General features: G+C 38.9%; 1 protein-coding gene across 2 annotated transcripts; it reads left to right on the top strand.

Annotated features, from left to right (window-relative positions):
* Positions 1-420: 420 nt before the first annotated feature.
* LOC117424344 (C-type lectin domain family 18 member A-like) lies at positions 421-24,008 on the top strand. Of its 2 annotated transcripts, none has more exons than XM_034040588.3 (12): positions 421-730; positions 1,482-1,573; positions 10,596-10,826; positions 11,300-11,397; positions 14,249-14,370; positions 14,941-15,048; positions 16,670-16,762; positions 18,215-18,321; positions 18,526-18,655; positions 18,930-19,026; positions 21,271-21,434; positions 21,785-24,008. In XM_034040588.3, the coding sequence occupies exons 1-11, from the start codon at positions 613-615 to the stop codon at positions 21,386-21,388; spliced, it is 1,314 nt and encodes a 437-aa protein (XP_033896479.2). In that variant the 5' UTR covers positions 421-612; the 3' UTR covers positions 21,389-21,434; positions 21,785-24,008. The 2 variants fall into 2 exon arrangements, with proteins under 2 accessions (XP_033896479.2, XP_033896478.2); XM_034040587.3 differs by having other exon boundaries at positions 422-730; positions 21,271-21,362.
* The last annotated feature ends 265 nt before the right edge of the window (positions 24,009-24,273 follow it).

Genomic DNA, 24,273 nt, shown 5'->3' with positions numbered 1-24,273 from the left:
TGTGTGGTGTGTATCCAAAAACATTTATTATATCAATTCACAGTCTTCTTTGAACTGCGTAAAATATTCTTATATTAAACATGCAATTTAGAATAGCCTGAACAAATAGCCTAAAAAAAAAGATTGGTAGACCTATATTTAGACTCTATTTAGAGTTGAGAAAACAGCCAGCTACGGTACAGATAACTTCTTCATAAGCAGTTAACAGATCTACTTCTGTGTTTTCATGCATCGGCGGCCGACACAAATAAAACTTCAAACAAAGCTGTAGTTGTCCTGCAGAGATCATCATTATTGTGCCGGAATTACAATGAGACACCACAAGCACGGTCATCGGTGCATGCTGTTGACATTATAACGGACAACGTATCATTCCCCTTCCATGCAGTCTGATAATGGAGTAGAAACCATTGAAATCAAGAGTGAGTGAGAGAGAGAGAGAGAGAGAGAGAGAGAGAGAGAGAGAGAGAGAGAGAGAGAGAGAGAGAGAGAGAGAGAGAGAGAGAGAGAGAGAGAGAGAGAGAGAGTGAGTGTAGGGCTCGTGTCACAGCTCAGTTATTCGAAAGGCCTCTCTAACAGTGTTTGAGGATTTATTGGAGACTTTATTAAGATATGGGGGTTATAAAGAAACATGCGTTGTGGTGCATCTTCTTTTTTTTGGCATGTGCCCTTTCTGCCTCGCAGGGCATATACCATGGGAAGCAATACAATTCAATTCCACCTGCAACTGGTAAGGAGAAACGCTCTTATGTTTTCAGCACCACTCTGCGTAACACTAACACTAACAGCTGTCGAGGAGAATTCAAAGCACTATTTGCGGCTTCCAAGAGAGTGGAAAAAACTTGTAAATGTAACCAGTTTTTAATTTATTTTTGCAAGCTTGGGCACTAAGTCTCATTGCTAAACGGGAAATGTATTAAAGCAGTTTATTTTATTTCATTGGAAAACCACTAAACAATTAAAGCATGCTAGCCTACTTGGCGAGTATTGTTTAAAATATACTGTTGTTGTACATATTTCAACTCAGGTTATTGACTTTATGATAACACTACAGTAGCAGCTTTAAACTGGTATTGATTTTTAAATATATGTTATTGGTCGTTAAAAAAATTCAACATATGGTACTGTAAATAAGTTTATTTTGTACATCAGTAAAATACATATTCTAGAATAATCCTGACATTTTGGTTTGTAAAAGTTTTTTTTTCTCATTTCAATACTTATTTAAAAATGCAGTTGATTAAAACTTAAAATAGCCCCGCTGTTTCGTTTTATTGGTACCGTACAATATATTAAAAAACGACTGCATTGAAACCGAGGGAAATGGTTATTTTCTTTCTCAAATGAATTTTTTAATCCTCTGAATTCCGTAACCATAGCGATACCCCTCTCTGCTCTCCAGGATCCGGATTCAGCTTCGTAGTGTTGAATTGGCTCTCTTTTTAAACAGTTCCTCCCCCCACCCCCCTTGTTTTCCTCAGGTTTCGGAGTCAAAGAACATTTCCAGATCGTCTCCCAGCACAACAGACTCCGTAGCAGAGTCCACCCGGCCTCTGCAAACATGCAGAAAATGGTTTGTGTTAACTCCTTTCCATGATTTTATGAGCACGTTTAGAACTGTGTTTTCTTAGCGCTGGTTAATAATCCCATAGACAATAAATAAATAAATAAATAAAAACACATTCACATAACTCCCACACACATGGAAATTATTATGGCCAAAATCTACACCAATTGTACACCGGCGAAGTGCAATATCTTGGTGTCTGTTTGAAATATTTGTAGTTTATCTTTCTGTGCATTCACCTTGATAACAATTTATATTGTTCAAATTAGCTAAAGTAGCTGGGTAAAATCTATTTCTAAAACTGCATGGAGCACAAGATAATGGTCATGAAATGACAACAGACCACCCATGCTTTGGAATTAATTTTGTTGGTGACCTAAATCCGTTTTTAAAAAATGTTTTTTGCAACCCAGTTCTTAGTTTTTGTTCTTATGAAAATAAGACTTTTGTTCTTTTGAGTAATGTAGATAATTTCAAACGAAATCCATAAAAAAGAAATGTTTGCAGTCTTTATTTGTTTCAAACTTTTGGGGACAGGCTACTTCATCTATTACTAATAAGTGTCTTTCTATCATAGCATGTCTTTGATTTTACCTATTATTCTACAAAGGAAAATTCCAAATCACAGGATTTAGAAGTTTAGAATAAACATGCTTTTTAATTAAACATCAAACAGTATCTTAGCAGATACATTCTTCCAGAGCATGTGTTGTGTGGGCTTCTGGGGAATTTAGAAAAGTTTTTTTTTTTTTAATTGTGCTGCGTGTACAGTATGTGTGGGCCTGCTCCTGATCAAAGGATTTACAAGAAGGTGTAGAAACTCCTTTCACCGTGTCACTTTCCTTTGCAAATGTTGTAAAATTGAACTGAGACTGGTAAACATGAACAGACTTTAACATACAGTAAATACCTGCAAATTGAAGGGCTTAATAACAAAAAAAATAGACACTTAGCAAGAAAGACCTTTAAGTTTTCCCTTTAGGAATCCCAGACTGGTTTATTGATTATCAAATTATTGTTATTATTTGCTGTTATTGTTTAGTTCATCCATGCAGACTACAAAATGCAACATTTTATAAATAACTTAAATTACTGCAAGTAGGCCTCCCTGGTATTGCAATTATTTCAAAGAGGCTGAATGGATTTACTTTGAATTCAGGTGTAATTATCCAGCAAAAGTGTTCTGCTGATCCCATGTGGGGATTGTACTCTATCTACCCACTGACCGGTGACTGTCTGAGCAGACCTATGTTTTTCTCAGAGAGGATTTTATAATTATCACCCTGCAATGGACTTAAAATTCTGTATTATATTCTGTATTAGCGAAAATATTAATTGTAACGGAAAATCTGATACAGCCTTGAAAAAACAGACAACAATAGACTTCTAAGGGGCTAAGGATTGAAGAGCTAGATAGTAGGAGTACAGATATACAGTGTTACATTTATACAATACGTGTTACTGCAGCTCCTTTTTTGTTTCATTGTTTCGATGTTAATGTTGTGGAAACTTTTTACACTGTCAGGTTTTAGCTGCACCTACATGTAGATATTAATCAAAGATCTATGTGTTCTGTACTGGCTTAGTACACTGTATTCTTGTACCCATGCCAACTTGCTTAAGAGGCCGTCACCTCATAAATAAGAAAGGGCTTCTCCAAAAATATTTCGAAGCTGTGAATTCAGTGTATCTTGACTTTCAGTTATTATTATTTATTTCTTAGCAGACACCATTATCCAGGGCGACTTACAATTGTTACAAGATATCACATTATACATTTATTTCACATTATACAGATATCACATTATTTTTACATACAATTACCCATTTATACAGCTGGGTTTTTACTGGAGCAATCTAGGTAAAGTACCTTGCTCAAGGGTACAACAGCAGTGTCCCCCACTGGGGATTGAACCCACAACCCTCCGGTCAAGAGTCCAGAGCCCTAACCACTACTCCACACTGCTGCCCGTAGTGCAGCAGTTACTTTTCTGTGTATCTGGTATACTGCTATTAGAAAAGAATACTACTGCTTTTGATTACTTTATTATTCAAACTGATTGGTGTCTCAAACCAGCTGGGTGCAAGCATGTTTGTGGTTATTTATTCATGTATTTATTATTCAAATTCTTGAAAACATTGTACCAGGCTGCCCTTGTGCCCCAATCACTCCTGTGCTTGTAAAGCTCATTTTGTAAGGATAACAGCTCCTAAAACATTATTATTAAAACAATTTTAAACATATGCCATGCTGTAAAATGATATGTTAATTAAATGTCACTATTATTATTTATTTCTTAGCAGACATCCTTATCCAGGGTGACTTACAATTGTTACAAGATATCACATTATTTTTTACAGACAATTACATTATTTTGTACACATTATTTTTACATACAATTACCCATTTATACAGTTGGGTTTTTACTGGAGCAATCTAGGTAAAGTACCTTGCTCAAGGGTACAGCAGCAGTGTCCCCCACCTGGGAGTGAACCCACAACCCTCTGGTCAAGAGTCCAGAGCCCTAACCACTACTCCACACTGCAATATTCTGTAGACCTTTATGTTTTAGATTATAGCTCAGAAAAGTAATTAAATGTTAAAAATTGTTGAAATGTATTTTTTATTTTTAATGTTCATTAAAATAGTTTTTTTTCTAAAAGTTGCATGGTGTTGCAAGCATATAATGGAAGAGACTAGGTCTGATTTAAATATTGGGGGCAGGTCTGAAGTGTAGATATCATTAACTACAAATAAGGGACACTATACCTATGAAAGGGGATCCATCTGTGTCCATATAAAAAAAACTGCAGTATGTACTATAGCAAAATACTATAGTGTTTTTGGATGATACGATAGTATTTTTTTTACATGGCAGGACAGAAATTCTTGGAATTTTAACAAAAATTCAACAGAAGTCACACTATTTACTCTTAGGTCCTGGCAGCTTTATCAACATTATTAATGATCTCCCTTTTATTGTGCTGAGGATCTTTTGGGTCATCATTTTTGTTTTAACTTTAATTCAGGGTTATTACGGGAAACACACACTCATTAACACCAGCAACAGAGCATGCTAATAACTCACTGGCATAGACTGTACAGTAAGCACCCCACAACAAGCACAAGAACAAGAATTCAAGAACTACCATATCATTGTGTCACATGGGTGTGACATCACAAGGCCTCAGTGCAGAAACATGGTACAGACAGAGAGGAGCGACACATCCTTAAGTTTGCCAGTGGAGTGGTGCTATAGCTTTAACCCAGGACATTTGGTTCACTTTACTGAGTCATGGGAAAGACTGAACAATGTATGCAGGGACTTAAAGTGCCATCTCCATTGTTCCTGATATTTCATCACTGACCTGACCTGTGTTCTTTATGATTCTCTATTGTTCTCTCTGCCAATAGGTCATTATGTATTATGCTCACTAACTATTCCATCAAAAATGCTTGAGAAAATCAGTATCAGAAACAACAATTGATAACACTGTGTAACAATTTTTTTTTTTTTTTGGTTCCTGAGTAGTAAGTGTTATTTCCTAGTTATCTCCATTTAACTTATTGTATGAATTCTGAAGGCAACTGGTTGCACCTGAGCTTATTTAGAAGTGTCATAGCAAAGGGGGTGAATACTAATCTAATGAAGACTTTTCAAGTTTTTATTTTTAATTGATTTGTTTTTTCACGACCCCCTTTTTTTCACACATTGAAAGTGTTGAGTAGGTTGTGTAAATCAAAGGGAAAAAAGGAAATCCCATTTAAATGGAAGATTTCAGGTTGTAACACAACAAACTATTCTTTACTGTTGTCATCAGACTTGCAGCACTTGGATTATAAATAAACCATCATTTCACCAGTACTTTGTTGTTTGTCATCTTGAGCACTGCATCACCTCTCACCTGCGCACTGCAAACCACTTTGCCACAGACATTTAAGAACAATAATAAATAGTTTAAAAAACAAATCCAAGCAATTTTAAAATATAGTGCACAAAAAAAAAGCATTACAAAATAGTACAAATAGAACACTAGTCATTATTCAATACATGTCTTATTAATATTATTTTAAAGTGGCGACTAGTCGACCTATTCCACTATTTTTACGCTATCAAATTAGTAACCATTCTACCCCTACCATGGATACTTTTTCATGATGCTAATTGTGTGTTTACTACCAGGGATTTGTATGTATTTTGTAATATAGGTACAATGTTGCAGAACTGTGCAGGTAATTCAAAGTGTGGGAAAGTCTGCATCCCTTTGAATTTGTTTACAATAACTGCTGCCTGGAGCCCATACTTTCCCAGCCTTGTTTGAATTCCAAATCTGAAATACTCCCCCTGAGCACTCGAGCTTCTTCATGCTGTGAAACTGTATCTGTAAATCCTGCATTTTCACACTTTACGCTGCATTCAGAAATGAGACGCTCTCTCCCTCTTTAGCACAAATATATCTGGACACAAGGAAGCTGTGCTCAGTACCTGGGCTTTCAGTGTAATGATAGATTTAATGCAAAACAAATATAGCGACTTATGATAATGTCTAACAGAACTGATAGGAGGCTGTGTGGTCCGGTGGCCAAAGAAAAGGGCCTGTAATCAAGAGGTCCCCGGTTCAAAGAAAAGGGCCTGTAATCAAGAGGTCCCCGGTTCAAATCCCACCTCAGCCACTAACTCACTGCGTGACCTTGAGCAAGTCACTTAACCTCCTTGTGCTCCGTCTTCCGGGTGAGACGTTGTTGTAAGTGACTTTGCAGCTGATGTATAGTTCACACGCCCTAGTCTCTGTAAGTCGCCTTGGGTAAAGGCATCTGCTAAATAAACAATTAATAATAATATTTGGTATATGTATCCTATTAATAACCACTATGTAGGTTTTGTGCCAAAGATAATAAATAAATAAATATAAAACTAAATCATAAAAAAATAGCTTCTTGTAAATCTGCCGCCTCCTCGTCAATGGCTAATATCTCATAAACCCTATCTTCATTGTTGTGGAAATTACTGTGTGATCTTATACAGAGCTCCCCTATATAATACTGTAGTCAGGAGCCATAGGTAAAAGACCATTTGTTTTACAATGAGAATACAAGTGCTTGTGTAATGGCATTATGGGGCAAATGGAAGTCATGAATGTACCGTCTTATAACCTGTTCTGCGGCAGAAAGGGAAGCTTTCTAATTGAGGTCAAGTGCCTTTTTGTTTTGTTATATACAGACAGTCCATTTTAAGTTATTGGATTGTCTTCATATTTGGTACACAGCTGTGTGCTATGGTTGTTCTCAGTTAGGGCCTTTATTGGCTATGAAAATGAACCTTTTCACTGGCATATTGTTTTGCTATTTAATTATTCATTTATTAACGTTAACTGTTATATATATATATATGTGTTTATATATATATATATATATATATATATATATATATATATATATATATATATATATATATATATGTGTGTTTATTTATTTCACCACACTTATTATTCCCTGGTATTTTTCAAGAGCATCTGTCATCTGTCTGTAGAGGTGAGACAATACAGTGAATGTGTTCCATAATCTACTAACTAGTCTGCCATGACATCACAGAGACCTTTAATGTGGTTTAGGCTAGCCTGTCAACAAGGCTTTGATTGACTGTAAAGTGATCTATATTGAACTTCAGTGGACATCCAGTTTATTTCCAGTGGCTTTAACTCTAATCAAACAGCAACAGATCTAGATTTTAATAGCAATTTGTATTGTCTAGGCTGCACGTGTTTCTAGTTGAAGAAATTATCTTGGGACATGCAACAATAAAGAATTGAAGCAAATGCAGTTTTTATTACAAGCTAGCACTGAATTACTCAGAATGTTAATGTAACAGCTGGGGATGCAGTGCAGGGGGCTGCACCTGTATGTATTGCACACCTTACAGCTTTACATTGATCTAGAGAACCGCAAATTAAACTAGGATAAAATAATTAAACTTGTTCAGGAGATTCTTTTGCTTACGTTATTGAGTTTCAGAAGCTGGGGATCTAAGGGGACTGTCTGTCCATATTTCTGTACATTTTTTACATGTATTTAGAGAAGCGCATATACAACTGTTATTAACCTTGCTAAGACATTTTTTAGCACAAGTTATTGTGAAAATCAAAACTTGGGGAATAGGAGGAGCCCTGTCCTGTTTGTGGCTGTGTGGCTGTCTGTATATATATATATATATATATATATATATATATATATATATATATATATATATATATATATATATATATACAGTTTACAGTTACAACTGATTTATTAATCTCTTTGCCTTTGCTTCAGAATATGCCCCCATAACTACAGAGGTTTACCGCAGAATGATCTTGAATCTTTATCTTTTGTTATGTAGAATTTATGAATGCTTGGAGTTATGAATGAAGCCTACCAGTACCTTTCACTGTGTCTGTGTTCATCACCTCCCCCATCTCTGCCTTTGTACCCCTTGATCTAATGTATATTCCAATACAAAACAGTGGGTGTGCTCAATCAGGACTTAAAGTAAAGCAAATGCAGCGCTCTAGATGGGCCAAAAGCCAAGATTGGCAACTTGGCACAAACAGGATTTAATCCAAACTGCATGATTTACAGCACTCTACCCCAGTGATTTTATCCCAGTGATAGTGCATTTTACCAAAAGAGCCACTGGGCACCGCAACTGCAGTTTAACATCATTTAAGACCACCGTACTTCACCCTAATTACATTGTATTTTAACTGCAGGTAGAATGCTCTTCCAATCTAGTGATCTGTCTCACTGTATGCATTTTCCCTGAAGTCACATTGCCGTCAGTCTGTGTTGTTGTCCTGGAGAAATCTCTTCCTTCCTCATGCAGAAAGCTGCTTCAAGCTGGTCAGGGTATTTGGCAGGGGTTCAAGATCCCCAGTCTTCAGACCTGCCAACAGCTGAGGCAAGGGCTTTGCAGGCAGCATCCCCTTCCCTAACAGCTAATTCGAGGAGCAGAAACAAAAATAAGGTAACAAAATACTGAAAGCAGGGAAACGAAAGCTCAAGTCACAAGTTCATCTGTTGGGAGGGAGGCGGTTTGTTTATAAAAGTTGAACATTAGTTTGGTAGTTTGTAAGGGCTGTAAATCTATGTTTAATAGATTCAACTTTTAAACCTTATTGGTTCGATTTAAGTGCCTACTAATGTTAACTGCAGCACTGTTAAACTGCAACTTCTAATGACATTTTGTTGCTATTTTGTTTGTACCAACTTGCAGCACTTGTTTTTTTTCTCATACTCAAGGGCTTCTTGTGTGTATGAAATGATTCCAAACCACAGAGACACTGACTGTCTTAGGGGATCTCCCGCCAGCCCAGGCCCATTAGCCTAGTTGAGGTCATCAATCAGACAGTGATCTCTCCCTGTAGGGCCTGGCAGCTTTGTCACATCAACAAGCCCGCCAGCGAAGTCTATATTCAGGAAAGCTGTGAAACCAGAGAGCCATGGAGAGGTGCAGTCTTTTTCCAGTTAAATAGGGTGTAAATTAAAGCTAGAGTATCTCATAACCATGTTCAATTTCATATAAAAAAATATTCATGGGTAACAGTTTACATTTTTTATTTAGGAACTTAGAAACCATAACATTGGTTTCTGGTTTGCTTACATTGTCTATAATATCAGCTGCCTTAAAGCATTCTTGCTACCCTGTCTCTGAGAGCTAAAACTCTCGACTATACTGGACTATATGGCACCCAATTGTACCAGTACTTGCATCAGCTTGTACTTGCACTGAACTGCTGCATACCTTGCTGCATTTTACTACTGCTCTTAATTATAACTACTTCCTGTATCTTGTATTTGATTTTACTCCTATAGGTATCCGTATTCACATTTTTTTTAATTGCTGTTATTTGAAATCATTCTCAGCCATTTATCGTACTTACCACGTGCTCTTACTTTACTTTACTCATATAAGCAAATATTTTTTATTATAAGTTAACTGATCTTAGTTGAACTCGCTCTTAAATGTAATTATTTACTCTATTGTTTATTTTGTACTTATTTGAATTAGATTTTATTGTACTTTACAACTGCTCTTATCTGAACTGTAATGTGATATTCTATAATGTAATAATTTGTAAGGAGATCATAAGTAATGTGATAATTTGTAATGTGATACTTTGCACTGTGATACTTTGTAACAACTGTAAGGGCGCCTGCTAATAAATAAATAAATAAATAAATAAATAAATACATGCATGCATTATCCTGGTATACCTGTGGCAGCATAGAGCTGTTTTGTTCATCAAGGTAAGACATATGGGACACTAAGAATGAGCAGCATTGTCAAATACTGAAAGTAATGTTCTACAATCAATGATGAGGTGCTGTGTAGGTATGGGTTGCAGGAATAGGCTGCATGGTTTTGGTTGGAACATTGCATCTCAACAGAGAGTCATTGATGCATTGATAACCTCTTACCACTGAGTAGTGGAGGAACATAGTGACAAGTAGGTTTCAAGCAAGGGAGGAAGCTTGTATACGTACAGTTAAACATACCTTGGCGTCATATAAACAACCTGGACTGGTGTGATTTCTGATACAGTGGAGTGCATAGAAATCTATACTATGGTAATATGCAATTAACAGGATTCCCGAGTGGCTCACCTGGTAAAAGAACAACCTGTGGTTTGCAGGGTGTCATACAGTCTTGTTAGTTATATAGCCTGGTGAGCTCAAGCAGACACTTTCAGAACCTTCGTTTTCTCCTGAGCTGTTGTGGGTGTTGCTGCGGTGAGGGAACATATTTGTAGAGAAAAAGAGGGATAAAATAATTGGGAGAAAAAAAGCCACAATAAACACAACCCAAGGAATTATTTTAGTACAAAATGTGTGGGACACAAAATGCTACATTCATATTTTATTACTCTATAGAGCGGTCCAGACTGAGGGTTTCATAACTAAGGATGTGGTTGGAACAAAGACCTGGAGTGCTTTGCACTGTTCTTGATACCATGTCCTTATACGTGTTCTGGTTCCCTTTTTCCACAGGATTGGAGTGAGAAGCTGGCTGTGCTGGCCCAGGAGAGAGCATCCTCCTGTCCCCTAAACCCTGCCCTAGAGGAGGGACACACTGACCACATGGGCTGGAACATCCATGACTTCACCCCTGGGGCCACCTCCTTTGCTGAGGTCATCGACCTGTGGTTCCGTGAGGGGCAAGACTACAACTACAATGGCGGCCAGTGCAGGCATAACAGCACCTGCCAGCACTACACACAGGTGAGCTTAGCACTGTGAACGGAAATCAGCTAATAATAACTTATTATTATTTATTAGCAGACGCCCTTATGCGACTTACAATTGTTTACAAGATATCACATTATTTCACATTATACAGATATCACATTATTTTTTACATACAATTACCCATTTATACAGTTGGGTTTTTACTGGAGCAATCTAGGTAAAGTACCTTGCTCAAGGGTACAGCAGCAGTGTCCCCCACCTGGGATTGAACCCACGACCCTCCGGTCAAGAGTCCAGAGCCCTAACCACTACTCCACACTGCTGCCCACACTACTCCCTTCTGTGTACTGCCATTGTAAGAGCATAGCAAAGTGCTGTAAAGAACAGAAAAGCAGAGTAAATGCATAATCAGGGGTAAGGCATGGTATACTATAACATTATTAAGCAAACTCTATATGACAATCATTTACCAGTGTGCGAATGCTTTTCTCACTGTCTATCTGTAGCTGGTGTGGGCCACCTCCAGTCGGCTGGGTTGTGCGCGGCACTTGTGCGAGAAGGGCGGAGCCAGCAGGGAGGTGTTTGCGTGTGCGTACTCACCAGGGTAAGTGACAGTGAGCCAATCACAGAACAGCTGCCAGGTTACTTGCTTAGAAGGTCACGTTTGGCAGGTGTCCTTTCTACTATGATAGGGCTAACAGTGAACTGCCATGCTTTAACTAATTTGCTATGCTTTTACCATGGTATGCCATAGTTAACTTTAATAAGAACTGTGTTCATTGTCCATGTGCTGTACAGTCAAAGCGCATGATAACACTTTAATGTCACTCTACACTTTATATCCCCACATTGAAATGTACCAGACAGAATATAATGGGAGACAATGGGGACAAGCTCCTTGGTTGTTGTCAGCCTCGTTTAACAGTCAACAATGGATTTCCACTCTTAATTAATATGACTTTGGAAATAGAAGCAGGATTAGAAGGTTGACATTGAAGTAAGTTCCTGTACAGTATTGAAGTGTTCTGAATACTGAGCGAAACAGGAATATTTGTTGATTTAGCACTTTCACTTATTGCCGCTGTTTTTGCTTTGTCCCTTTAAAGTGATAGTAAAAGGGTTGACTGTACAGTAGCATAATTTCCATTGCCGTTATAGGAAACACTACCTGTTGATAGAGTTAGCAGCATTCCTTAAACCCAGTTACTGGCTGGCACCACTCCTGCAGCACTGGAGAAAGAGTAATGAGGTGTTTGGTTCACTTCGCTGTAGGATTGTGTACATGGGTTGAGCACCAGCTGTCAACATCAACTGACTCTTCTCAGTAGACAGCAAGCAGAAAGCTAGTGACTTATTGTGGCAATCTTTCCTCAAATACAATACTATTGCTCTGCTTGACTTTCAACAAAAAAAAACAGTTACAGTAATGAGACACACCAGTTGGAAATATATGAGTTGTTTCTAACTGTAAACACAGTTCACAAAAAAGGTGGGGGCTTTCATAGGAGCAAAAGCCTAATAAATGTGACCTGCAGTTCTTGGGAATGCTTGTAGTGTCTCTTATGAGTCTTATTAGAATGTAATGACTCTAATGCTTCCTATAACCAGGAAATCATAGGATTTCTTTAACAAATTCCATGTTGCTATAAATTAAAAAAAAAAGACCATGAGCCAAGAATAGCAAATGGCCCTGTATTCGAGGTATGAGCTACAGAATTAATTTACTAGCTTCCAGTCCTCAAGGCTGAACAAATCAAGGTACCCCAGCTCTGTGAAAAGTCAACAAAATACCCTGGGAAAGTAAAAAGAAAATCATTTACCAGGGACTCATATATTTCAGCTACTGCATCATATACTTTGAACTATAAACTGTAACCAAAACCATCTTATGACATTTAATAGTAGATGTGCATGAAATTCATGACTTTTCTGTTAAAGTGTAAATAAAAGATGATCTTTTAAATACATTTGCCTCGAGTAATAGCTGAAAAGGATTTTTGAATACAGTTAGAGCACAAGCAGTGAAATAGAAACTCGAGTAAGTACTGTTTAATGCACATGCAATTCTATTTCTTCTGCTACTCAATACTTACTAGTCATTTTCAATTATTTTAATTCCTTTCAATATTGACCTTGTTTATATCATATGGCTATCCCCATGTACTGAGGGGTCTCTAAAGGTTGCTCCTGAATTTCAAATATAATAAAAGAGTAACAGTAGGCATTCTCAGTAACACCTAAGGGTTTGTGAGCATAGTTTTTCAGTCTAAGAGCCATACCATTATTGCCACACCTGACCTGGGAATGTTTCAAACAGTCCATGGTCCCCATCTTTTTCATCTATTTGGGAATTTTAAAAGGGTCTGTGTGACAGGGTGACTGAGTCGTCTGATGTCAGGCAGAAGCAGGAAGGGAAAAAATACTGACACCACCAGGCAAGTACTGCAGTTTAAAGTGGCATTTGCCGTTTTTATTAATAACAAAAATAAAATAAATATTTAAACAAAAACACGCTGTTTGCTCGCAGAGAAAAATAAAAAGGTTAAACAAAACAAAATCACGAACACAAACAACACGATCAGGCTGGGCTATAGCCTTCACTGATCCTTAGGTTTTTCTTTTCAATCTCCGTCTCTCTGCTCGCTCTCTCCTCTCTAACACCCACACCAGCTGGAGAGCCGCAGGCTTTTTATATTCAGGTGACCATCTCCCGATTAGCAACAAAATTAATCACTTAATTAATTCGGGAGATGGCCACCTTCTGCACGAGTTTTTCCATTACTCCTGGCAGAGGACGAGCACCAATCTCACCTCTGCCAGGACACGTTTTAAAAATAAACAAAACAATAACACAGTGGTACGCAGTCACAAATTTCAATAAATAAATCGTAATACAAAACAAATACAAAATACACTGCACAGGGGCAGAGGGGGAGACCCCGATCTAAAAATAAATAAACAAAACAATGTACAGGGCACCTCGCCCTGTTACAGTCTATTATAAAAGTATTGCATAGAAAGCTCCAATTACGAGAAGTACAACAAGTCATGCTGACCATGTACTGTAGAGTGTGACAGACAGACAGACACGAACCGGTCAACATCAAAACGGGGAATGATTGATGAGGTTCACAACTCACAGGGAGGGGCCAGCTGTGAGAAGGATGCCACTGCAGACACAGTCTGAATCAGTAAACTGATAAAGACACAAGCCAAAATGATTGTTTACTTGACTTTATTCTGGTTTTACCTGTTTCTGTTTGAGTGAAGTTAGGGATGAACTACCTATAGAGAAGATTCTAGAAAATGCAAGGCAGTGATTGTGCAGAGAGTAACAGGACATGATCGGAGCATGAGGATCCACATTGTGGATGACATCATTCCAAACATGTGTTCTATTTGGGTCACTGTTGATGATTCAGGGGTGTCACCCGGTCTCTGTTATGCTGTTTCAGGGGAAACTGGGAGGTGAACGGCAGGCTGGTCCTGCCCTATAAGAAAGGCCCCTACTGCTCTCTCTGCACCTCGGGAATGTCCGGCTGCTTCAAACTGTGGGACCACGTCGGGGGGCTCTGCGGTGAGACCTGTCTCTTGTGCAAAAGTCACTTTTAAAAATGAGATGAAAACTTCAATATTCCTGCATGTTTAATATTCTGATTTGTCTTTGTTTGTAATATATCACTTATTACAGTGCCAATGTACCCAAATTCCCTTACATAAAAAAGAGAAACAGTGGTTTATGTATTATTGATTTATTTCAGCCTTCATTTAATATGTTACGTAGAGATGTGGTTTTGTGGCTTAATTCACAGGAAGGTGTTGGTATGCCACATTGCATTTGATACAGGGATATTGTTAAAATGTTTAGTTTTTTCCACTGTGCAAGTGTTATTCTAATGTTGTTCTAATTGTATTCTAATGTTAGCCAGGGGGATTGTTTTAAATAAACTCCCTTCTCTTGACTAGTTCCAAATTCAGAACAGCTTACCAATAATAAGTCGGCTCCTTTTGAAATTCCACTGTACATACTATGTAAACCCTATTACCCCCTCAAATGACTAGAGCTCTAAAAGCTCAGATCAGTCTGTACTGCAGTCCCTCCCCTGCTGTGCAGCTGACAGTGCTGTATGCTGTGTGTGTCGCTCAGAGATCCCTCGGAACCCGTGCAGGATGAGCTGTGGGCTCCATGGCCGGCTGAACATCTCCTCCTGTCACTGCGAGTGTGCCCCTGGATTCACTGGCCGCTTCTGCCAGGGTAAGAAACAAGCCATATTTCACGGGGCGGAGCTAGGCCACCTGCTGTAATGTTTAGGACATAATGTTAGTAACAAATAGAACATATAAAGAGAGAGGCTCCGTCCTTTGAAGGCCCTACGCATATAAAGGGGGGTTCCGTCATTGAGGAGACCCGACAAACAAAAATAAATAAATAAATAAATAAATAAATAAACTAGAAAACCATTAATTGTTACAAAACCTCCAAATCTCTTAAATGAAGCGTTCGTAAATAAGGCAAGGTTGAGAGGTGCTGAAATGAAATGAATAGAATAGAATATAGACAGGTTGTTCCAATGTTGAATGAGAGCCACATTTAATTTTCTTTTCTAGCTTCTGATGAAGTATTAATGCAGGAATCCCAAGTTTTTTGCTGTTGATGAAAGAGCAAGTAAATTGAAATATGAAATGCGGTGCATGTTTCTTGATCTGAAAGTTCTGAATAGGGGAACAAATGTAGTCGAGTTTAGATACATAGGGCTTGCTTAAAACATCCAGTGCCAGCATGATTCCTAGAAACTGCAGAGGCTAAACAGATCGTTTCCATCACTAGATCTTGAGAGATTAAAGTATTTGAGAATGGTAAAAATGGAAACAAGGAGCGGTAGATGATGGCTCTTAAAGATCCCACACAGGCGAAGACGAACAGCTGGAATGGAGTGTAGTGTTGAAGAACGGATATCACATTATACTGATGTTGGATTCCAGATAAGTAGACTGATAGTGAAAGAGTCCTTGGAATGAATCCAATCTTGATTGAAAGGGGTTGAGGAAATCCATTTTAGTTCTGAAATTGTTGAGAATAGTACTCCAGCCGGTGCTGTAGGATGATCTAGTTGAAGGGTTAGAGTAGATGCCATGTATCCTGGGCTGAATTCAGGAGATTACTAAGGAGAGGTTTGGTTGAATAGATGATTTGATTGCGAAGCTTCCAGAGGCGTTGGATGAGCTGCAACCTTTATGATGGAATCTGAATATCTGTATCTGAGCTAACGCACCGGCCATGTTATTATGAGTACCAAGAAAGTGTTGTCTTGAATAAAAAGGATACCGGGTGGATTTCTTTAGCCATTTCATCTGATGGATTTGGATAGAGGGGACGCCATCATCAGAGATTTACTGATTTTAGAAAGAAAATTTCGGCGGGTGAGTTTTCTTCTGTATTCCAAATAATCGATTTAGATGTGAGTCTGTAGTGATACATAAAACGAAAAAACGCAAGACCAACGAAAAAACGCAGGACAACTACATATAGGTGGCTAAGCATTAAATAGAGTAGATTTAATTGATGGAAGAAGATGATAGGACGCAGGGGCCCTAGCTCCACCCCCCGAACCACACAAATAGGTTAACATATGATTCATCATGGACTATATTTGCTGTATTCAGATATAAAACATGCATTCATGATCAACTGAAGCAATCCCCTGCTCTTAACAGCCAGCACAGGTTTTTTTTTCTTCAATAAAATACAAGTTAATGACAGAAACACCTTGAATAAATAGCTGTCTTGAGCTGCAAAGAATGCTTGTGTTGCACAGGGTGTAGTGACAGAACTGTGTATGTGTGTTGTAGTACAGTGACCTCTGTTTGTGTTATAGTGAGGTGCAGCGTGCAGTGTGTGCACGGACGGTACCGGGAGGAGGAGTGTTCATGCGTGTGTGATGTGGGATACGGGGGATCGGAGTGCGCAGGTAAGGGGGTCTCGTAAACCTGGGAGTGGCTTCCAGCTCGGTCATCTGAGGAGCTGTAAAACGGGGCTGAAGAAAGTCTCCCAGTGAAAACAAGAAGGATGTAGTCAATATCACCAGCCGGGGGGGATTATTTCTAGTGTTAGAAACTCTATACAGTAACTTTGTATTATAATTTGGTTTCATTCATTATTTTTATTTTAAAAAAAAAATTTTTTTAAATAGTATTTTGTCCAAATGATTTCATTTGTCCAACTACTGTCTGCATTATAATGGTTAAATAAAAATAAAAGAAATATTAGAAAAAATAATATTTTTAAAAACTAGTAACTTAACAACCTTAAAATACCCTTTTCGTTGTTTTGTAACTTTGCAAGTTTTATTTTCCTATTAAAAATGATGCAAAAATATAAATATACTATTTTAATTAATATTGTTGGTTCTGTATGAAACAACCATAGTTTAGGTACTTTGAAATTCAGTTGATTGCAACAGAAAGAGTTACAATGAAGGTGTCTCTGGGATGTTGGTTGGTGGATCATTGTTTCAATATGAGGTTCTACAGACACCCTGAGCTTTGAAATTTGAGGGTTCAATTCAGCCTTCTCTGACTGAGTGAAACTGATCTCAATCACAATAGAATGAGCTTCCAGTTCAGGCAGCATCTGTCACACACACACGCGCACACACACACACACACACACACACACACACACACACACACACACACACACACACACACACACACACACACACACACACACACCTACCAGCACCTGCTGGATTTGCGAAGTTTTAGAATCTTCTGCTTTTCAAGTATAATGACCTCCCCATTGAATGAAGCTCACCATTAAACCGATGCAGCTGATATCTCTAAACAATTACAGACTGTCGCTTTAGATTTGTAATTAAAACATTTTAAAAGAGGGTCACCATATTCATTTTTCAACAACAAAATCCCAAATCATTCTGTAATTCAAAAGTAATATAATACTGTATGTTATTACTTTTGAAGTTACCAATATTTAGAGATTACATGATTATACGAACAGCACTTACAATCTAGAATGCTCTCCATGTTTTAAAAACAGCTACATCCCTGACAAACAGTGCTAAAATTGCACTTAATTGCACCTTAACAATGTCCTTGATGAACCTTTCTGCTGAAATTGAATAGATGCATTTATATGGATTATGTTAATGAAAGCTGTCTATGTAATGTGTTGATGTAATGTGTACTGTATGTGTAACTAGAAGCCCATTGAAAACAAGGTCTTGATCGGGGCTGGTATGAAAATAATTTAGCGAAATAAGTAAATATAGTCACACTCCCGGTACAGATTAATTACAGTATCATTTCAATCTGTTTTTAAATATGGGTACATTATTGCCATTTGAACTGCAGTTATCATCCATGCCTGATTGGTAATGCCTGGCTTGTGTGTCCTGCCTCAGAGAAGCTGGAGTTCCCGTTTCACAGCTGCGATGTCCAGATCGACGGGGAGTGCTTCATGGTATCTCCGGGGGCTGAGAACTACTACGGGGCAAAGATGAAGTGCCAGGTGAGGAGCCGGCCAAAATGGTAACTGCTAGGGTGAGGTCAGGCAGGTCGAACCATGTGACTATACCAGCAAATTTCTGGACAAGAATTGAAATGTGATTATTGCCCAACTCCATTGGAAATGTCACAAATGTACTTAGAGCTCCTTAGAGGTGCTTAGTTGTAGACTGTCACTGTCTCTAACCCACTGCTTCTTCTGTTTCAGGAGAAAGGAGGTGTTTTAGCACAGATAAAGAATCAGAAGGTTCAGGACATCCTGGCTTTTTATCTCGGCCAATTAGAAACCACAAATGAGGTCACTGACCCTGACTTTGAAACAAAGAACTTCTGGATTGGTGAGGAATCTCTGCTTTAACATCATTTGTACATTTCATTGGCAATCATTCTGTTCTGTGAAGTCTGTTGGGTTCTAAACTCAGAGCATTCACGTTAACACAGTTCTCACACAAAGATGGTACAAATTGTATTGGCAGAAAGAGCATGACAAAGCCCCCATCGCCATTCATTTCTGGTGGTCTGATTAACAGGCAATACCTTGTGGCCCATCACACTTTTTTAATGGGAGGAGGTTTTTGAGAAGGTTTGTTATACCTGGTTTCTCTCACCCAGGTCTGACGTATAAAATGTCAAAGGATTCTTTTCGCTGGGACACTGGAGAGAGCCCTGCCTTCACCAGCTTCGCCATCGGACAGCCGGACAACCAGGGGTGAGGGGGCAGCAGGTGGGGTGGGTTGGCCAGGGAGAGGGACAGGGATCCTGGTGAGAGACTGAATGAAGCTCTATCGACTAGAACATTGTGTAACACAGGATGGATTTTCAAGCACTGTGGCCACATCCTGTAGATCAAGCTCAACCTGGATTCTGTGCTGCGAATGACACACACGCAAGAGATAAACACATGTTACTTTCGTTTTAAATTAAAAACTACTTTTGTTTTTACAGTTTTGCCAGACAATATTATTCTACATATGCGCCACAAAAATCACCACAAGTTAACACTAGAACCGCAGTTGGTGTTACAGGCTAATTCGCACCCCAGGCTAATTCTCACTCTGGTGAGTTCTGTTCTAGGCTAATCCTCACCGTCAGGCCAATTCTCAACCCCAGTCCTTAGTGTGATTTAACCCTTTTGTTATGTTAATTAAATTAACATTTATTAGTTTTATTATTTTAATTAAATTTACTTAGTATCCTTAATTTTAGTCATGGAGTGAGATTCACATTTGTATGTGTGTGTGTGTGTGTGTGACAGATGCTGCCTGAACTGGAAGCTCATTCTATTGTGATTGAGATTTGTTTTATTGACAGTTACATTTATATTGTTATATTTTCATAAGTAGTACATTTAATTATATATACTGGTAGACATTATCTGGACAGTATTATTCTACATGTTGTCCAGGCTTGCTCTAAACAAGATTATTGGTGAGTAGTGTATGAAACATTTTTGTTCTATTATTGTTCTCATTATTATTGTTCAGTAAACGTTACTTATTTTGTCTACATCAGTCTTTTTTCCTGTATCTTTTACAGTACATTCACAATTATATGTCCTACCACTGATTAGCTTAGATTAGTTATCGTACAATGAAAACGATTATGCTATGTACAGAGTACTGGGGTGAGAATCGGCATAGGCTAATAATGTTCACCCTCCCAGAAGAGTACTGGGCTAATTCTCACGGGGTGAGAGAATTTGCCTGTAACACCTGTTGTCATTACGACGGTACATTTTAACAACATCAATATTAAAATGAAAAGACAACTATCGGATACAACTCAAAAGTTTTATTCAAGCACATCATGTCAAACATCTGCACAGCCGAAACGCCGTATTTAAATGAACATAAACATAAAAGAGTTTATTTTTTAACTTACCACATATAAACCACTACTTCAAAAAATGAAAAACTATAATAAAATAAACATTTCAAAAGGAAACTAGTGTGTAAACAAGTGTGAACCGGTATATGGTATACGTGAATAAAATACTGTATTATTATTATTTATTTATTTAGCAGACGCCTTTATCCAAGGTGACTTACAGAGACTAGGGTGTGTGAACTATGCATCAGCTGCAGAGTCACTTACAATTACATCTCACCCAAAAGATGGAGCACAAGGAGGATAAGTGACTTGCTCAGGGTCACACAATGAGTGAGTGGCTGAGGGGGGATTTGAACCGGGGACCTTCTGGTTACAAGCCCCTTTTCTTTAACCACTGGACCACACAGCCTCCTGTTGTAACAACCCCTTGGCTTGAGGCTCAAAGCAGGAGATGGAGACGGGATTCAGGGGCTAACAAAACTACTTTATTAATTGAACAGGATCTGTGTTTGGGTCAGGACCACACCACAAAAACAATAAATCCTTCCTCCTGTATCTATCCTAAAAAACGCTCACTTCACACACAGAAGACAGGCCACTACTCTCACAGCGGCTCACAATACACACACACCCACACTACCGAAACTAGTGGTATGGTCTCTCCCCGGAACAATACAGATAACGTGAAGGCACAGGACCAGACGAAACAAGACAAACAAAGTCTTGCCGACCTTGAACTGTGACCGGGTCGCTACAATATATTCAACTCACATTCATGAAGAGATATTATTTACATTTTTTCATGTACTCGGGTAGTAAAACATTTTTTTATACTTTTAGGATTCTAATTTGTTTAGGCCAAAATCTAGTCCTTTAAAATGTTTTGTTTGTGTGGGTGTTTGCTGCTTGCTTTCTGTCATGCTTTTCTGTGCCAGTTTTTCTCTGAATATATGGTACCTCTTATTCTGACAGTGTTTATTATTGTAAGACAGGTTTGCTGCTTTTGTACTGTGGTTGAGCTGTGACGGACTGATGCAAACTGTTTGTGTAATGCCATGACCTGTTGTGCATGTTGTTCCTCTCATTCACCACCAGATGTCTCAATTTCTCCCCTCTGCTCCAGGTTTGGGAACTGTGTGGAAATGCAGGCGGCTAGTGCTTTTAACTGGAACGACCAGCGCTGTAAAACACGCAACAGATACATCTGCCAGTTCGGTGCGTCTGGAATCCACTCAGAATAATAATTCTGGCCCTTACAAAAAAATACCCTCTCAGAAGTCAAAGATGGTAATAAGTCTCCCACTTGATAGCAGTTCGAACCTAATGTGACTGACCCAGGCTTTTCTCCTCTTTGGTTTGGATATTTCAGATTAAAATGTCCCACAAGCTGAAATGGTTTAAGATGCCATACAATGGTTATTTTATTCCCATTCCTGGTAGTTCATACAATTCATAACAACACGCTGTGTACCATCATTGATATAAAACTAAACACGCATTGAATAAGACAAACCATTAGTCCATTGTATTATGAAGGAGGCTATGTGGTGCAGCGGCTAATTAACTTGATTCTCATTCCTTTCACCTCTTTGGGGAAAAAAAAGAATATCATTACGGTATCTTTCTTCTCCCCGCAGTACCGGAGCACATAGCCCTGTGGGAGATTGCACGGTGAGACTGCATGAGTTCAGATGAAGCTTGGAGACCCAAGGAGGCAGTATGGGGCAGGTTTCGCCATGCAGTCGAATGAACTACACACTGATGATGTTAACCACTGCCTCTTACCAGGACAGCACACCACTGTGAAATGTTTGATTTGGTCTTACAGTAGCATTCTGTGTAAAGCAAAGCGATGAGGTTAATGAAGCTCGCCTCCAGTGGCATTGCACCTCAATGAGCATTATTGTGCACCATTTATAGTCTTGTACCCTGAGAGGTATTGATAACATGTTTTGTTATAAGCTGTTACAGAACTCTGCAGCTTTAAAATCAGCCACAATGATATACCCGTACTTCAGCTCCTGTAACTCTGGCTGAGATGAGTGACAGTGCCATTATTACGATCTCTGACCCATCTACTGTAGAAAAATGTAGTGTGCTAGAAGTGCTACTTGAAATGTTAACCTATAAGTGGGGTTCAAGGGGCGGAGCTAGGCACCAACAACCTATCACCTGCTGTCATCAATTAAATCTACCTTATTTAAACATTAGTCACCTCTACCTCGCTGTCTTGTGTTTTTTCGTTTTTGGCTTAAACCTAAGCGATTTCAAGACCCATCTACTTTTGCGTACCTCAATAATGGAGTACTTACAGCAGTTGTCATCGGATTCAGAGGATTCCCAGGATTTTCTGTCATTAACAGATCATTCTCCTTCAGCTTCAATCCAGGGTCCATCCAGTCTCCGTTTTTTCTCCCCTTCTGGTATTTCAGTTACATCTGATCAGGCTCCTGATCAGGCTCTCGACCAGGTTCCAGTTCAAATGCTGCCTACCGTTCCTGCCACCCAAACATCGAATCTGCGGCGATCCAGGTGTCTTCGGCCTCAGGACGCCCCTCCGGATCGAATGTTTTGGAAGGACTGGCCCATGAATAAATTGATAAAAACCCTCCTTAAAAATGGTAATGCGATTCCGGCAGGGAGTGATAGAGAGTCTCTTTTCATTCTCTATTGCAATTCAGTCTCAGCAGAACCAGTCTTTCCTCCGAAAAAACATAATCATCAAGCGCCCAGCCATTCAGCGTCCTAAAACAGACAGCAGGCAGTCTATTCCGGATCTAACCACCCCCACAACTAGCACCGCTAACCAGCAGCCAGCCATTGAAATCCAACATTCGCAAATATTCAACGAGATAAAATCATTTATGCAGCCTTTTTCCGATACGCTATCTTCGGTCAGTTCTCAACTGTCGGATCTAGAAAAAAGGGTGTCTATTATGGAACAGGGAAAACAATCTACAGCGCAGTCATTAATTTCAGCATCAAATACTGCAGCGCCGCCTACAGCTTCTTCCGGTCCAGCCCTAATTTCAGCCAGCGAAGCAGATTCTCCAATATACAACCTTGCTACCGCATGTACATATGGATCCTCCTCTCCAACGGCAGCTAGACGTCACACTATATCTCCACAAATCAGACGTATCATTCTCAAAGGTAAGGACATTAATCTTGTTTCACTATTAATGACGACTTCGGAATTCTTGGACCATAGAGTAGTCGATTGTGGAGAATTGGCGGTAACTCTAAAATCCAGAGATCCCAGACTGCTTAAAAATCTTACATTAGGGGAGTTTGTCCTTGCTTTCTCCATATTCAGAGATGTGTTATGCTCGGTATATCCTAAACGCAGGGCTGAATTGGAATCTTACGAATATTACATTGTGGAGCTGTCTGTCAGATACGGAGGGACTATGTTTGAGTATCATAAAACATTCTCTGCAAAAGCAGCAGCGATATTGGCAGCAGATAATCACATCATCAATTGGGCAAAACCTGATCCAGATCTATTTAATAGAATTTTTGGTGGTCTAAGGGCTAATGCATGTGGGGTCTGCGCTTCAACAGCTCATTCAACAGCCCTCTGCCCTAAAGCTGTAATTGCATCAACTTCTAAAGCACCCGGTTTCGCCGCTAATTCATACAGATCTTCAGTACCTAATCCTATACATTCTTCAGCTCTCCTCGATCAATCTACAAGGAAAGACAAATACGGGCGCAGTATTAGATTTTCAGGAGGAAGACAAATATGCAACAATTTCAATACTGGCTTCTGTTCGAATAGGCAATGTAATTTTATCCACATGTGCAGCAATTGCGGTGACGCTCACTCTAATACAATCTGCCCTTTAAAACGCAAGTGACTTTCCCCGATGCTCACCGTCTTTACTCCTATAAACATCCTGGCGTTATCAAGTAAATTATAGAATCATCCCGACATTAACTTAATTAATTACCTGATTGACGGATTAAAAAATGTTTTTTCAACCGGTCTTACTCAGATTCCTTCTTCCTCGTTCCAAAGCAAAAATCTTTATTCAGCGACTCAAGATCCACAATCAGTGCAGTCTCTCATCGAAAAAGAAATTAAAAAAGGATTTATAGTCGGTCCATTTTTAGCTCCTCCTTT

This window comes from Acipenser ruthenus, chromosome 19 (assembly GCF_902713425.1).
Source record: "Acipenser ruthenus chromosome 19, fAciRut3.2 maternal haplotype, whole genome shotgun sequence".
Lineage (NCBI taxonomy): Eukaryota > Metazoa > Chordata > Actinopteri > Acipenseriformes > Acipenseridae > Acipenser > Acipenser ruthenus.
This window is presented reverse-complemented; position numbering and strand designations above follow the sequence as displayed.

Coding starts and splice junctions, on each gene's coding strand:
- LOC117424344 (XM_034040587.3), top strand. CDS start 613: ATGGGGGTTATAAAGAAACATGCGTTGTGGTGCATCTTCTTTTTTTTG. Junction 14,371..14,940: donor CCACGTCGGGGGGCTCTGCG/GTGAGACCTGTC, acceptor TGTGTCGCTCAG/AGATCCCTCGGAACCCGTGC. Junction 19,027..21,270: donor GGACAGCCGGACAACCAGGG/GTGAGGGGGCAG, acceptor CCTCTGCTCCAG/GTTTGGGAACTGTGTGGAAA.